The sequence below is a fragment of the Panthera tigris genome, chromosome B2, assembly GCF_018350195.1.
Source record: "Panthera tigris isolate Pti1 chromosome B2, P.tigris_Pti1_mat1.1, whole genome shotgun sequence".
NCBI lineage: Eukaryota > Metazoa > Chordata > Mammalia > Carnivora > Felidae > Panthera > Panthera tigris.
Genome location: NC_056664.1, coordinates 149,187,642 through 149,204,892, shown reverse-complemented (window position 1 = coordinate 149,204,892; position 17,251 = coordinate 149,187,642). Strand labels below are relative to the sequence as shown.

The 17,251-nt window shown below is 52.0% G+C and overlaps 1 protein-coding gene across 1 annotated transcript in view; it reads right to left on the bottom strand.

The window, feature by feature from the left end:
• Nucleotides 1–17,251, bottom strand: part of AFDN (afadin, adherens junction formation factor) — a 139,040-nt gene that overhangs the window by 17,260 nt on the left and 104,529 nt on the right. The window contains 8 exon segments of the mRNA XM_042987541.1: nucleotides 500–1,217; nucleotides 1,219–1,472; nucleotides 4,209–4,394; nucleotides 4,713–4,804; nucleotides 5,448–5,642; nucleotides 6,989–7,107; nucleotides 7,777–7,850; nucleotides 8,062–8,127. Of these exon segments, the coding sequence (XP_042843475.1) occupies nucleotides 500–1,217; nucleotides 1,219–1,472; nucleotides 4,209–4,394; nucleotides 4,713–4,804; nucleotides 5,448–5,642; nucleotides 6,989–7,107; nucleotides 7,777–7,850; nucleotides 8,062–8,127 (1,704 nt within the window).

Below are 17,251 nucleotides of genomic sequence, written 5' to 3'. Positions count from 1 at the left end.
GCTGGGCAGGTGTCCTGCCCCCCGTTCGCGAAGGGTGCCCTGGCCCACGGCTCTCACCGTTCGCGCCGCGGCCAAGGCGGCTTCCGTCGTGCAACAGCACAGCGCTGCCGTGAAGACCGTGTACGGCCCACAAGGCCTAAGATATCTGACTATCTGGCCGTTTAAGAAAAAATCCTGCCGACCCCTGGGGAGGCCTTTCACTGGCTCCGAACAAAGGAGTGGTTACGAGCTTGTTTTCTCAACTGAAGCGCTGGCGAGAAGGACAAAGGGGAGTTTGCCGACTTGAACAGCAAAGTTCCACTCGGATGGCAGGGAGCCCTTTGCAGAGAACACGCCTCCCAGCCCGGCCCGTCGTGCGGGACCGCCAGCGAGCGGGAGACGGAGCGACAGGCTACAGGCCAGGGGCCCCCCTCAACCCTCCAGGGCCCCGGGCCGGGAGCGCCACGCGCTCGGGGCAGGTAGCACAGAAACGCGCGCCCACAGCACTCTTCCCCTTTACCCTTGCTCTCCGCTCAGCCTCGAGGCGCTGCATGATCAGCATGGTGTCCACGTCGTCGTCCTCCTCCTCCTCGTCGTCCTCGTCCTTCTGCTGGGACTCCTGCAGTCTCTTCTGGAACTGCCACTCCAGCATGAGCTTGCGCAGGCGGTCGCTGTCCTCGGCGCTGCGCTCGGGCTTGCTCTGGAGCTCCCGGATCTCCCTGCTCAGCATGTCCACGATGTGCATCTGCTGCTGCTTCTCCAGCTTCTCCCTGGCGTCCCGCTTCCAGGGGTCGGGGGACAGGCTGTCCCCCGAGGACAGCTCCTCTCTGCTGACCGTGATGTACTGCAAGTCTCGGCGCTCGATGGTGCGTGGCTGCTGCTGGGGCTGCAGCTCCCGGATGACCGTGTCCTGGGGCCTCTGGAGCGTGGAAGGTTTCTCCGGCTTCGCGTGCGCGACGGTCACCGGGGAGAACGCGGCCGGGTTCAGGGCCTGGGAGCGCATCTGGCCCAGCTTCCGCTCCTGCTCCCGGCGCTTCCTGTCCCGCTCCTCCTCCAGGCGGGCCTTCTCCTTCTCGTACCAGCGCTGCTGCTCCTCCCGTTTCCTCCGCTCCGCCGCCGCCTGGCCGCTGGGAGGGGGTGGGAGCGGCAGGTCCACGGGGACCCCGTCGAAGTCTCCGGCGTAGTGCGCGGGAGGCGGCGGGGGTGGCGGGGGCAGGTCTGTCTGCGCGGGCGGGGGGGGCCGCCGGCAGGGGCTGCGCGGAGGCCGGCGTCTTCCAGCGCCCGGGGCCGCTCTTGGTCAGCGTGGAGGCGGGGGTGCCCGACTTGGAGCAGGGGTCCAGGTGCTCCTGGCTGGACGTGCTGGAGCCCACCGAGGAGCTCGGCTGGATCCACACGTCGCTGTCGGACTTGCGATCCAGCACCGCCTCCAGCCGATGCCGCTCGAGTTGGTAAGCTTTATCCTCCCGAAGTTCCTCCTGGGAGCGGGTGACGCGCTAGAGAAAGAACACGGAAAACCGTCATCTTTCGGCCGCTTGGAAAAAATTATTAAAAACTCATAAATACGGTACCTCGAGGGAGAAAACATTTTAGGGCAACTGTTAAGCGAGTGGCACCCAGAGGCGGAGACCGCCCACCCAGGTCTCTGGCGGTGCGGGGTGCACGATGTGGGGGGTCAGTGCTTCTCCAGTTACAAAAAGGGAAGGGCCGTACTTCCTTCTCTGCATCGCTGTGAAAAGTGGGCGGCGCAGCGCACAGAAACGCAGGTGCTTTACGGACGGCGCCCTTCCCCCCTCTCGTACGGCCGCGTGCACACGTCTCCGCTGTGGTTTCCCACGCGACGGACTTCGCGAGGAGGAATGTGTTCAGTCTAACTACGCGAAGAGCAGCAAAATTTACTTCTCCGTCGTAAAGTTCGAAGTAAGAGTAGTAGCTCTCAAATCTTTACTATCTGAGCCATGGTCCCAGGGCTGACGGGCTGACAGAGCTGTGCACAGGCCAGGACAAGCCATGCATCCGAGCCTGTCTGCTCCAGTCTTAGAAAGCAAAGTACAGAACACAGTGCCGTCGGTCGCTGAACGTGAACGTGTGCGTGTGTGTCAGAGATGAAACGAATACACTGTTTCAAGGGGCTAAGAGGCTCATGTCTGAAAAATGGCATGTCTAACAGTAGTTTAAAGTGACAGAAATGACTCACTAGGATGTCAAACATTTTTTCCTGTCGTTAATGTGTAGAAATTGAAGATGTAAATCTGGAAGGTAAACTGTTTCCCTTTCCTTAAAAAATAAGCCAAGAAAAAAATGAAGTATCACTTGAAAACACAGTAGCCTGATAGAGAAATGCAACATTTACTGCCAATATTCTGCTATAGCTTTACTACGGACACAGAAAGCTTCTTGATCGCTGGACAGTCTACAGGGCACAAAAAGGTAGCTGACCCTCGAACAAGGCAGGGGACAGGGGCACTGAACCCTGGGTAGTCAAAAATCCACACACAACTTTTGACTCCCCCAGAAACTGAACTACTAACAGCCTACCGCCGACTGGAAGCCTTTCCCGTGACATAAACAGTCGATCAGCACACAGTCCGTTTCCTTATGTACTTACTGTATTCTTACAATAAACCACAGAAAAGACAAAAACCACAAGGACGAGAAAAGACAGAGCACCATACTGAGAAAATGTGCGTAAAAGTGGACATGAACAGCCCAGACCCACGTCATTTAAGAGTCCACCGTAGCATGAAATGCCCTACGTGTAGAACAGATCCTCTGAAAGCATGAACTCGTGGAGTTCACGCCTCCTCCGCGGCACTGCGGGACCCGACCCCCGGCCCTCCCGGCTCAGGCCTCCGCTCTCCTCGAGGACATCGTTCTAGCTCGCGGTGCACACCTGCTCCACCTCTCCGTGCACCCCTGGCAAGTCCTACTCTTACGCTCGGTCATTTCACGATCCAAGTAAGCGACCCTCCCACACTCGGACGTCCCGGTTTCCTGGCCTCCTCTTCTAGGTGCCCGTTACCCACGTGTGGGGCAGAAGCGGACGTGCACCACGAACGTGAATGTGGAGGCTTACTAATGCTATTCCCCTAAGACAGGAGACACGTGTGGATTCTCTCGACACATGGGAAGCGGGTCTTCCCTGGGGAGGGAGCAAGACACATGACCATTCACTGTGGAAGAGAAATCTGGAGAAATCCTCTCTCGCAGCCTGCTCCAGCCCGCTGGTCGAGCCGGCGGGGGGTGTCCGATACTCTCGAGGAGACCGGGCTTCTCGGGTAACGGGACAGGACGGAGCCGTGGACCTCAGGACACGAGGCTCTTCCTCGCTGTCCGTGCTGCCTCCTGTGACTGTGACTGTGACCCCTCTTCTGCTCTCCCCCCCTCCTCGGCTCAGCTCAGTCCCGCCCCCAGTCTCTAGAGCAGCACAGCCGGAACGCGCTACCCGGGCCCGGTGTCGTCACACATCCCAGACCGTACCCATTTTTAAGCATACACCTGACTTCTCCCAGGCTCCCACGGTGCAAAGTTCTCTTTCTAAACACAAGACACATCTGATGACGTTCCCCAGCTCCACTGCCCTGACGGCCCCTTCTCTACTAGCTCGGATAGAACCTGAACCCTTCATCTTCCCGTCACTTCGAGCCTTTCTGCGTGGTTCCAGGCTGCAAAGGCCTGTGACGCGCCCCACCCCCCGGCTCCCGCTCAGCAGCCCACCCGGGCCTCCTCCCCTGTCCGAAACGCTCTTCCCTCAGAGAGCGGTAACGGACCGCGGGAGCCCAGGCGCCAATCGCTCGGCGGGGACCCACGTCCCTAGCAGTACCTACTACCCCGTGTTTACTTCCTCTGCCTCGCTTCCCCGTCGCATCGTTAGGGTCACGGGCAGGGACCCCGGTTACGCCTGCGTCCCAGCGCTTGGGACGGCTTCTGGTGTAAGTAAGAAAAAACACACACCGCTCGTTTCTCAGCCCTGGAGCCCGTGATCCCACCTCACAAACTGTCATCAGGGTGCACTATTACTAACACTTTGTGAATCGAACTTCCAGAGAACAAAGAATTCCTTTCCACATTTAGTATTCCCTCCCGTCCCCTCTTCCTCAGTTACCCGGGAGACCATGTAGGACAGCACTGTCCTACAGAGCACGTCGGCCGTAGCTCAGAAATCATTCAGACTCCACCCTGCCAAACCAATTCTCTTTGAGGGCGCGGATGTCCGTGGCCTCCTCTCTGACCTGCATCGCGGGGCCGGACTGATGACCATCTGCGTGCACGTGCGGCTTCTCCTCGTAATTGGGCCACTGGTTCTGAGGGGGAGCCACGCGGTCCTGGGACCTGGAGGCCGGGAAGGTGAAGTACTCCCTGGTGTACGTCTGGGTGGGGATGGGATAGGCCTCAGGTCGAGGTGGAGGGGTCTGCTCCTGTAAAACGTGAAGAAGAAAGCGGGCTTTTGGCAATTTGTACACGGACTCGTTTAATTGCCAATATTCTGTTTTAAAATGTGGTTTCTGTGTATTTTTAAACCTGTGTTAAGAATTAAAAGTGGTCCTCTACTAGGAATAATGAAAAACATTTTATTTTGCCCTGACTTATCAATTTAAAGCTAACTTACCTATTCTTTTAAAAACAAAAAAAAGCGGTACTCAGGGATTACCAACAATGCTAATCTACAGAGCATGAGTGTCACGAGATAACCTAGGTGTTCATCACAGCGAGAACGGTTCCCTCCTCTCTCAGACCTCAGTGCAGAGGTTTCCGGTGGAGACGGACGTGATCTTCGCGGCTGCTCCAGGGGCGTACGCGCTTTTCCCTCCGGGACTGGGGGGCTGATCTGCGTTGGAAAGAGGCAGGGAAAAGAAAGGTGACTCCTGGGAGGACAACTCGACACAACGTCACCTAACGTCCTTTACGGGTGGTGAGCACGTGCCGGGCATCTTCCAACGGCCGGTGAGGAGTCAGCACAGAGACGAAAACTGGGGTACGTGAGACATCAGGGCTCCTCATACCCACTCCCCTCTCTCGAATACTCAGAGCCCAGGGCCAGAAAGTATTACCTACAGACTGGGGGCCGGCAAACCCTCCCGGCAACGGGACAGTCAGTCAGTGTTTCAGGCTTTGCAAACCTCGTGAGTGTTGCATTACCCTTCCACTGATCCTCCTTCTTGTTAACAACCCCTTAAAAGCATAAAACGTTCACCATCCCCTGCCGCGGACGTGGTCAACGTACTGCCCTAGAGCATCAGGGCAATCAAACGTTTTCGAACTTTGTTCTTATTACCTGTCGGAAGGACAGTGCTTGGGGTATCTCTCATGAAAAACACATCTCAGCCAGCATACGCAGGCAATGTCGTTCTGATAACTAAGAAAGCACAGGGTGCCCACCCCCCGGCCTTTTCTGGCAGTGACCGTGCGTGTATCTGGACAAGAGCTAGCTCAAAGGCCAGGGAAGGAATGGCCACAGCGGTCCCTCTTACTTGCCACGTTGGGGCTGGAGCGGTGGTCAGCCCGGTTCTTCATCAGCCTGTCATCGCCAGGGAGCTTCTTCGGTTCGCTGTATTCTGCCCAAGGCAGCTGAGGGCTCTCGGGTGACCCGTTTTGAGCTGAATTGTTATAGAGCTCGAAACCTTCACTCTTTGGTCGGGGTTTACCTGAGCCACGACGGTCTGAAACTGAAGTCAGAGTGCACTCAGGGTCTCTTCAATTGTTCAAGATCTTATTTTAAATACCCTAGTCTTCAAGAAAGATGAACCTACAAATATTTAAAATTTCAAAAGACCTTCTTCTTAGGTGAAGGAATAAGGTAGCTTTTAGTCTAGGAATCAAATCTTTCTAGAGAATCTTAAAAGCGACATTTAACTGGTATTGATGGGAAAGGTGCTCTTTCAAAGCCGATTTTCTCAAAGTCCACCAAACACACTCCCCTCACTTTCTAAAACACACACGAACTCTGTCAACCCCGGGGTGAGCTCTACTTCTGGCCTCGTCTCCCTGCATGGTCGCCCCGGGCGTGTTCTCTGCTCGAACAGCTTCCCTCTGACCTGTAACTCACGGTTGGGTTTGCCTCTTGGAAGCGGCTGTAAGCTATGACATCAGGCACCAGCCTGGCATCATGTCAGGAAAAAGTAACGAAGGCCTCTGCTACAGCACATGGGTTTGTCAAGACGTGGTTTGTTCATTGCAGCGAACGGTGGGTCCGGGTTCTCAGAAGCTTTCTGGTGTGTGTGTGACCATTAGGTCGACCTCAGGCAGGTGCCGGCCTGGGAGGCTCCCAGATCACTGGCCAGTGGAGAAGAGAGCTCCATCGAGGCCAGACCTGGCAGCTGCACACAGTGAGCACGGTAAATGCAAAGTATATAATGATTTAAGAGACGATGTGAGTCCTAATGGGTTTTCTCCTGTGATTTCTGAACTGATCCTTTAAAAAAGCCCTAAATTTATATTGGTTTTATTCCGGGATTTTTGATGTAGCTATAAAATCATGGTTCCCACCAACAAATCATCTTATGCGAACTGAGCTTTTAAATCTGAAGTGAACTACGTAGGACGGGATAATCACGTCCCGTCTCAGCACACAAAGGACTGAAGTAACTGTTCACATACACGCACACGTACATTCTTCCAGTGGAGAATTCTACCTGTTTTTGAAGACTTTACGTCCCTCACCACCTGCTTTACTACGGCCAAGTGCCGGGCCGGTGGAGACTCTCCAGCCGGCCCCACGGGAGGTGCCGGGGGGCAGGACCTTAGCGAACCCCCACACGGCCAGAAGGCCAGCGGGCCTACACTGGACACTGTCGTGAGCGACTTATCTTGGCTCTCTTGCAAGGGATCGCATCCCGAGCTTGTCTTTAAAATTGGGACAGCACCTACTCCATAGAGTTTTGTGACTGTCGAGAGAGGCCGTGATTGTAAAATGCCCGGCACGCGCGGTAAGCGATCAACGCCAGGTGGCGACCGCGACAGCGGTCACGGGCAGACGCGGCGCGGCGTGCGAGGCTGCGCCGGGAGCGCTCACCTCTCTGCATCATCGGGGACGGCTGATTGAGCAGGGTGGCCAGGCCGTGGTAGATTGCTCCTTGCTTGGCTACTTCCAGTGTCACCACGGAACTGGTCCTTGTCATGAGTTCTGCTGCCCTAGGAAGAGAGAACAGCACTAGTAAGGCAAAGGAGAGCAGTGCCCGCTCCTCACGATGGCCGCCTGTGACCACAGTAACCGCACGTCGTGCGGCCTCACCCGCTATTCGGAGCAGCAGCTTTGAACCTTTGCGCAGGCTCCCGGCTGCCGGCTCCCTTCCTCAGAAACCAAGAACTATTCTATCAAGAACAGTAAAAGGACTTTCAGGAATCCTCAGGATGTGCTAAGAATAGGCTTTTTTAAGCTTCAAAGAAACTGCTCCAGACCAAAATACACACTCTAACATGCTAACAAGAGAGGGGTCACATACACGAAGTTTATATTTAAAACTGTGAAGATCGGGGCCGCCTGGGTGGCTCAGTCGGTTAAGCGGCCGACTTCGGCTCAGGTCACGATCTCGCGGTTAGTGAGTTCAAGCCCCGTGTCGGGCTCTGTGCTGACAGCTCAGAGCCTGGAGCCTGTTTCAGATTCTGTGTCTCCCTCTCCCTGACCCTCTCCCGTTCATGCTCTGTCTCTGTCTCAAAAATAAACATTAAAAAAAAAAAAATTTAAAAAAAAAGTGAAGATTAAGGGCAGATCTTTCTAGCATTACTTTTTTGTCTTCTAAATCTAAATTTACTGTGAAACATCCTGAAAATGCCAAGCTTCAACAAAGACATAAACGATACCTTTCTTGAGAGAGTCCTACCAGACTTCGTCCATCCACACTGAGGAGCTGGTCACCTGCGGCCAGGCGTCCGTCCTGCGCGCACCCAAAATGTACGTGTGTTGGGCGGGAGGGACAGCAAAGGGCAAGAGGAGGAAGAGGAAAGTCAGTGGTAAGTATGCTCACGTTGGCCTTTTCAGCAAATGCCACACTTAGCATCTTATAACACAAAGTATCACTGAAGTACCTCAGGTCGTTTGTTAAATGTGACACGCGGTGAACTTACAACGGGAGAAATCATACTAACCACATCTGCAGCACCTCCTTTTACGACAGACTTGACATAGATTCCAAGTTTATCTTGACCAGCACCCTAGGCAAAAACAGGGCAAGAAACACGGCGTTGAAAGTACGCAGTGAAATAAAAATAAAACAAACACAAAATAAAGCAGGTACAGAGTGGTAACACAAGCCCCGGTTCTTGCTTCTACGCGACAGTTGGCACTAATAAGATTAACACTCACTCCACGTGGTGAACATACAGGAACTGACAGGAAATGTACCTATTTCATGTTCCTAAATTCAGGAAGAGTACTCCTGCAAAGCAGGTATCACTGACCCAGCTGAGGAGGACACGAAGACACGCGATCCGAATGCGGATTCCGGCTGAGCTCTGAGCAGCCCTAAAGGGGGGAGCTGGTGCTACCCGGGGACACGTGCCGTTAGCCGCTTTGATACAAAAGCCATTTATTACAGTACTTTCACGTTCCTACAGCCCATTGTTTCTTCGAAACCTGGAGTTGAAAATTAAAACAAGAAAAACCTCGCGGCAAGTAGGAGGGGGCTTTAGGCAGTGAGAAGACCATGTAGAAAATATTCTGTACAACTCAACTGAAGGGTCACGTATCGTGACTCCAGGTGAACCCTGCAGCCGCAGTCCACACAGAGGGCGCACCAGCCTCGCTTCATGTTCCACCACGGGGGACTCGGCGGGGGGGGGGGGGGACGACTTCCAATGTTGGCCTAGTAGAATCGCCAACATTCTACACGGACATTTATATGGACATAAAAATCAAACAGGGACAAGATATTGGAACGAACAAAGGAAGCAATCGTGCTTGAACTCTCACTTGGATATTCCTGCCGACGTTCTACAACCGAGTACATGTTTCTTAGGTCACAGTAACCACAGCAGTTATGAAGTGTCGTGTCATAAAAGCCAAACTATGAAAGGGATCACACGAAGCTGTAAAGACTGCGACTTCAATACACGACTTAACTGAAACAAAGGTCGGATACTCTGGAACTATGTAATTTCCCCCTGAAAGCCCTCCGTGTCTCCCTCCAGTTACAGGCAGGCTGGAGGAGGACGGTGTGACTGCCGGGGCCCAAGGCCTCTCCCCCCTGTGGTCCCCTCGGGGAAACTCCAGCACGTATCACGCCCCGGTTCTGTGAGCCTAAAGCCATCTGTTGCGTGGCTCATTTTAAAAATGGCATAAAATGTCTCAATTTAACAAAACAACTCCATTTTGGGAAAGCTCCAGATTTCCCCTGGCTCCATTATCTGGGAGCTGGGCTGATAAAAGTCACGTACAAGGTATAAGCCCGGTGCCCTCTCTGGCAGCCCCCCACCCTCTGGCCTAGGTGTCCCCCAGGCCACCTGCCCCCCAGGAATCACCCACTTTCAATACAACAGGGCAACCAGGTGCAGCCTGTGACCTTTTGCCCCCCCTCCGCCAACACTGAGGTAGTTTGCAAAGCTTTGTGCTTTTTGGTAAATCTGAAATTTCACAATGAAGAAAATATATGGCAGGCACTCGATAAAGGGCAACGTTCTGAATTTTAGTGAGTCACTTAGCAAAAGAGCTTCACTCAGGCCAGTACTGGGTTTCCTTGAACTTGGGCAGCTGGCTCACACTGTGGGAAATTCCTTCCAGGACAGCCTGCTCCCTACCCCCATCCGTTATACGGGGTGTTCCCTTGCATGTGATCTGACGTTTTCAATACATTCGACACTTTTACGTACTCTGCGACTGAGCGCTTAATTCTGCAACTCAGCTCTTTTAAGTGAGGATCTCATCCACTCGACCCTCGCTCACCGAACGCTTATGCTCTCTCAGGCTCTGGACGTGCGTCACCAAACGGAACGCACCCCCTGCCCTCACGAGGCCTGTGTCCTACACTAGACTCTGCAGCTGCCTGGCAAGAACTCGGGGGAACCGAAAAGCTCCCTCCGCCCCTCCCACAAATGGGGCACGCTACTTCCTTACAGACAATACCCGAGACCGGAATTTCTGTGAAAATAGGCTCTGAGGGCAGAGCTACTTTTTCCCTCCGCGCTCTGACAGAGACGCAGGGCCTACGGCATTTCGGGGCGCCGGTTTCAGTGCGCGCGGGCACGGCCATCTTCACAAGCACGATCTGTCGGCCATGTGATACTGTCCTCGTAACGCAGACGATAAGGATCGTTACTCTGCCGATTCTCAGCCTTTGGCTAAGATCAAGTGCAAATATTCAATTACTGCCATCTCTGAAAAGAAACCTGCTGAGCAGTAACACTGATAATATAGTATTTTTAGGAACAGGGATAGAAACAGAGTACCAAATATATACGTTTTAAGACAATAAACGAAGACCCTCCTGCCCCGTTTCCGGCACACTTTCTAAGGTTCCTGTTAATGATGAAAACAGCCTCACTCACTCGGACACGGTGCGAGGACTCCATCCACAGTCACAACACAGAATAAGAGAAAACGGGGACTCCTGTCCGCTCGCCTCAGCCCAGAGCCCGCTCACACACCTGGGGCCGTTCTCCGTCTGGGGAGTCCCTCCCGCTCGGTCACCGTGAACGGCGGCTTCCCTGCGGGATCGCTCCGTGCTCTCGCCCTCCGCCCCTCACTTCACACCGCGGGGAGCCACGAGGCCGTCCCACGGCCACCGTGCGTCCTAAACAACTCACACACGCTTGAATCTGGCGGACTCCGCGCGAACTGCAAGTAACGTTTAAGAAGGCCGAAACCTGCAGCGCCTCCAGGCATTTACCGCCCACGTGCAAGGACACTCACGCGGTCGCGGTGTAAATATCCCAGGGAGACACTGGGCAGCATCGTGGCCTCGCTCTCTCAACAGTCCCGGCGAGCCCCCGCCCCGTGACCGGCCTGCCTGGCGCGGGAGCCCCTTCTGGAAGCACGCCCGTCTGGGCTCCTGACCAGAGGCCAGCTGACAAGCGCCACACCCCCAGAACCCGGGTTCGAGTCCTCGCCCCTGCAGCACACCGTGCCTCATCCCCCCGCCCCCCACCCCTGTTCCATCCCGTTTCCGCGTTCCTGCCTTTGTTCGTACTTGCCACACGCCAGTCTGACGCATCGTGTCTGCCAAAGCACCGTCGTCATTCGACCCCGGGCTCACCTGCCCCCACACGCCGGCCCGCCCACCTTCCCCACGACAGGCCAGACACAGTCCGTCCCTCCCTGACGCTGCTCCGGCGACACGCCAGTGCGGACGGCTCTCCCCCTGGCCCGGTCCCCGGCCGCTGCCCGATGCGCCCAGAGTGTGCTCACTCCTTACTGGGACGAAGCCCAGAATGTTACTGACGGGATCTGCTGGTAGGTTAGGAAGCAGCTCGTGTGGCCATCATACACTGAGCTGGTAACAGAACACTGATAACGCTGTAAAATTACTAGTTTATAAAGTTAGAAACCCTCAGCATTTCTGACCACGGCGCCAAACGTGCCGTTTCGGGAAGAAGCACGCACATCCGTTACTGTCAGGTAATGGGTGATGAGAAAGGCACAGTATTTGAGAAGTGGCATTTTCTTTTTTTTTTTTTTTTTTAATTTTTTTTCAACGTTTTTTTATTTATTTTTGGGACAGAGAGAGACAGAGCATGAACGGGGGAGGGGCAGAGAGAGAGGGAGACACAGAATCGGAAACAGGCTCCAGGCCCCGAGCCATCAGCCCAGAGCTGACGCGGGGCTCGAACTCACAGACCGGACCGCGAGATCGTGACCTGGCTGAAGTCGGACGCTTAACCGACTGCGCCACCCAGGCGCCCCGAGAAGTGGCATTTTCTTACACGATGGGAATTTGCCTACATTCTAAGCTATAATCACATCTTTTAATTCCAAGTTCAACGTATCAGTATGTCTGCTAGTCAGAAAAGGTGCTCATCTGAGGAATCATGAGACCATGATTCTAAGAGACCTCAATTCAGAAGGTCCATTTAAGGCTGGTCATAAAAATGGACTTTAAGTCAGTATTAAAAAAACATACTCTTGGGGGAGGGTGCTACACAGGAATCTGGATCTGGAATATTCTAAAGAGGTATCCACACTTTGGTTGGCATTTGAATCTTCTTACTAACGTGGTCTCAACCTTGTGCTACTTACCTAGAAGAGTTCTTTACCGAAGGCCACACCGCCTACATTTTTCCCACGGCCGTGTTCTACACATTCTCTTCCGCAGACCCATTCCCTTCCCTGCTTCTACTCTGGCTCCTCCCACCTCCGCTTATTTGAACCCTATCTATGCTTCACATGCAGCCCAGTTACAAACTGGCCATAAAAAATTGAGAGTCGCATACCGCTGTAGGGAGAAATGACCAGTTCCACTGGCGACTCTTCTAGAAAACAAAATGACAGACGAGTACCCAGAAGTGAAAGAACTCTAAGGAATTTCTAACTACACATACATACATACATGTGTGTATGTTTATATAAAATCAAGATGGGTAGTTACTTTCTACCCAAAACAGTCTGTGACCCACTCTGAGGTGGCCCAGTGTCTCCCCATGTGGCCACAACAGCCCTGGCCCGGAATGTCCGCCTTGCCAGGTGGACGGGGGTGGGGGCGGCAAGCGGGTGCGGCTTCGCCCTGCTAACGCCACTCGTACTGGGAACAAGTCAGCTCTCGGGAGGCCCCAAGGCAGGCTCGCCATCTACCTGGCTGTAGCAATTCCACAACTCTATGGAGTTCTCACTACCTGCCTGCTTCATGCGGGGGGGGGGGGGGGGGGGGGGGGGGGGGGGGGGGGGGGAGTAAGAACGTTACAGATGATGATAAAAGTTGTACGAAACAAAATTTATTGCAGAAGCATTAAGCCGCTTGACTTCTGTCTTATTTCTGAACAATCATATGCACGCTAACCTAGCCCAAGAAGACTGAGCTCTCAGGCAAGTCCCCCCACCGCCTCCTGCCTTTTCCAATTAAGAAAGGAAAACGGGGCCCAGAAGGTGTTTGCTGCTACGAACCGGTGTGACACATGTGTCACTAACGGAATGTAACGCGCAAACATTAACCAAAGCCAATTACAGGAATACAAAGAAACAGTTTTGCCAGTGCTGGGGAAATGGAATTAGACACTATACAGCGTGCTGATATGGCCGCCACAGGCCACACGTGGCTAGTCCGAACTGAAATGTGTATTACATATAAAATATACCCAGACACGAGAGTTTTGTACGGAAAAAAGAATCTAAGATATCTCATTAATGACTTCTATTCACTACGTGTTGGAATCATAAGATTTTGGATATATTATGTAAAACAAAACACATTAAAATTAATTTCACAGTTGCTTTTTTTTTTTAGCGTAGCTAATAGAACATTTAAAATTAGGGTGATGGCCACCGAGGAGCGCACCTGACGGGATGAGCACTGGGTATTGTATGGAAACCAAATTGACAATAAATTTCATGTTAAAAAAAATTAAAAAAAAATTAAAATTACCTATGTGGCTCACACGTTCTATTGGACAACACTATTCTAAAACTATTTTTTTATGGCATATATATTATTAGTAACCACAAGCACTAGCAATAAGTTTGTAGTTATGCAGACAACTGGCTAAAAATAAGATTTTTACAATATAAAATCTATTATTGGTAACATTACACATCCTGATTTCCAACCATGGGAAGAGTAACCACAAACATTAAAATGTAAAGGCCAGGGGCATCTGGGTGGTTCAGTCAGTTAAGCATCCGACTTCGACTCAGGTCGTGATCTCACGGTCCGTGAGTTCAAGCCCAGCATCGGGCCCCGTGCTGACACTTAGAGCTGCTTCGGATTCTGTGTCTCCCTCTCTCTCTGCCCCTCCCCAACTCACACTGTCTGTCTCTCTAAAAAATAAACATTAAAAAAGAATTTTTTTAAAAGGGTCTTCTGGAAAGCAGTTATCTATTCCAAAGGCGTCAGGAATTATGAATTCCACGAGATCCAATTTTGGAATGAATGGAAGTACTGAGAAGTAATCTGTTGCTATCAGAAGCACATCTCCCCTTCCAAAGACACGGGAGGGAGGGAGGCGGCACAGCGCCTGGGTGCTCCGGCTGGCCTCCGCCCTGCAGCCCCACCTGGGGCTGCAGACAGGTAACTGAATGGGCACCAGTGGAGTCATGCCCGAGAGCAGCAAAGAGCTAGAGGCCCCGTCCTCGGAGAAGCAGCGGAGATGACCTCACTCCCGTGTGATCTGAGCACCTACGCTCTTCGGGTGCACCCCGAGTCTCCCTCTTTTTCTTGTAGAATGGAAGGAAGGGGCTGGAGAGGGAGGGGGGACTCCCGAGGAAGAGGAGGGCAGGGTGGAGGGAGGAGAGGCGACACAGGAGTGTCCTGGGACTCACTGGTGGAAAAGGGCAGAAGAGGAACGGCAGGGAGCTAACAAAAAGGCTCCCAAAGAGAACGATGGAGGCAGGAACGACGACCCCCCAGAACCGGACAGGACGGGCGCCCACGGGTCAGCAGCTTACGTGTCGGAGGAGAAGAGGCCGCAGGGAAGAGGCTGATGTGGGTCCGGCCGGCGCACCTTGGGGAAGGCCCGGGGTGAGGCCCTCTCACCTCAGGCACAGAAACTCGGTCGGAGGAGCCCACGCCTCAAACGCTCAGTGGCACCCCGAGCGTGTGGGGGGTATGATATGAGTAACAGCATAAAAACATCATCACATCACAATCCAAAAACAAAACAAAACAAAACAAAACCAGGCTGCAGCAGAGGAAGGAAGGCATGCCGGTGTGGACTCAAGCCTATTGTTCCCAGAAATGGAGACGCAGTCTGGGCTCTTTGCTGAAGGTTCTAGAACAATAGTGGGCCGAGAGGACCCCAAGAGCCCGGCAGGACTGAAAACTCATTAGGACGTTCCGTAGGACGCTCTGCCCACACACTCCTTTCTCGGTGGCTGAAGCTGCTTTTTTCTCATCAGACAAGGAGTTCTGATTCATAAACTATTAAAATTCAGACCAGGGTTTCAAAAACACTGCCAAGTTCTCTCTTCTTGGTGGGAATTACCTTAATTCCGAAATGATCAGTTTTAAAACTTGTGCCCGATACAGCCTCAAGTACGTGGCTGGGTGCTCGGTGCTCCCCACCTGGTTTGGCAGCAAAGACGCGTCTACACTTGGTCTGTTACGCTGGGCTCCAGACCCGGCGTGCTTGCCGCTTACCCTCTCTCTGCACAGAAGACCCAAGGAGCATATCACATCTACTCTCTCCCTCTTTACCAAATGAAGAAATGAACTAAATAGGAGATTCCTAGGTGGGCCCTCCCGATGGGCTGCAGGAGGTCCTCGGATCCCCAAAAACTGGACGCAAAGTGTGGTGTGTACGTGGGTGCACCAGGGCAAAGGCGCAGGGCTCCCCCGAGGCCCTCCAGGTGGCCTGGGGACGGAAGCGGTGAGCTTCTGTATACCGCTTGCGTCTGTATACCGCTCGTGCAGGGGGGCGTCCGGACTCCCAAGCCTTGGCTGAGAGCACGTGGCCGAGGCTGGGGCAGTGTGAACCTTCCTCCCACCCGGCTCTGCATCCTGTGGGCCACACACACACACCCCTGCGCACCCGGTGTCCTGCCACGTGAAACGGTTCTGCTTTAGAGTATTAACGTTTCGTGTTCCTACCATGTTAATGCTGTAATAGAATCCACGAATTCTGTCAATCCAAGATAGGAGCACTTAGACTGTTATTATAAAATAGGTAAAAAAGGTCTTCTTGTACATGATTTACTCTTTCGCTTTTAGAACAAAAATACAAAATATTACTTCCAAATTCATGAACAGCAGCCATGCAGGGCACTGGTCATTTCACGTAACTTAACAGAAAATTATTCCTGGCATTTCCATGGAAGAAACTCCGCAGTCACACTGCATACTTTGAGACTGATTTTAACAAGGAACCAAGAAATGCCTGACTTCATTTCTTTGATTAAGTCTTTCCCACGTGGTCACACTAAGGACATTAAAGAACATAGGAATGAAGGTCTCAAATTCTTCAAAGGACTAAATTGTAGTTCATAGCAGAATTCATTCTTCTAACAGTGAGGTGGTATATTAATAAACATTGTTTTCACCTTCTTCTTTAAGGCATAGTAATTTTGTGTTTTAAGCTAATTAAGTAAGATTTTAAAACTTAAAATCGGTGTGTGTATGTATATCGTCTAAAAGCATACAACACCTTTAAAACACTATTCGATTAATCATTTTTAAATAAAATAAAATATCCTATGTACCTTTAAAACTGTCATTTTTATGTTCACTTTTAGCAAACGTGGGTTTCAGAAAAAGCCTACGGTAAAAACCACCTACTGTGGCCAAAAGAAGTTACACGGTGGATCCTCTTGTAACGTCCTCAGCAAATTACACAGCAGCAGCTTGCCATTATTTCAAGCAATTTTCACCATATTACAATCAGCAGAATTAAATTTATATGGGTTTTTTTCTGGTACAAAAAGCACACAGAAACCTTGTATTTCTATGAACCTTAAGAATTTGCAACATTAAAATACAGAGCAACAAACCTCTGGGTGTGTAATTACAAGCTACGTTCACCGGTTGCCTCATGAGCGAGTTAATTATTGGCAGGTTTAAACAAGTTACAGTGGAAGAAAACGCATTCTTGGAAGCATCACAGGTAAGACCTTGCACAAGAACATCCAATTCCACAACTGCACCCTGGAGAAACTCACCACCGATCCTGTTCTTCCGACAACAGAGAACCACATTCTGATCTCAGGACTACAGCAACTTCTCCAACAGAAAAAAGACACAACCGTCTGTTCCACTCCGCTTCCAACAGCAACCAACACAGCTGGTCTTTCGAGACCCGGATCAGCACAGTTCTGAGCTGGACGTTAGGACACCGTATGGCATTTATCAACACGGACTGGAGCCAATGCCACATTCAGACTCTTACGTAACCAGTCAGCTCTCATTTTCGTTCACTTTGTACTTTATTAAACTTTAAAAAGAGCTAGAAAAATAAAGAGGGGATTGTTTGTATTTTACAAAATCCAAATTAAACAGGAAGCATCGTGCTGTCCCCCAGATGAGTAAGAAGGAGAACACTAAACTTCCCCAAAAGCAACGTTTGAAAAAAGTAAACTGCACACACATACTGTCCCAATCATCTGGATTTCATAAAACTGAACCACAATGTGGAAGGGGCGTCAGGGAGCTGAACATCAAAACATCGTCCAGGCTCACAGCAGCTAGCCACACGCTAATTAGGGAAA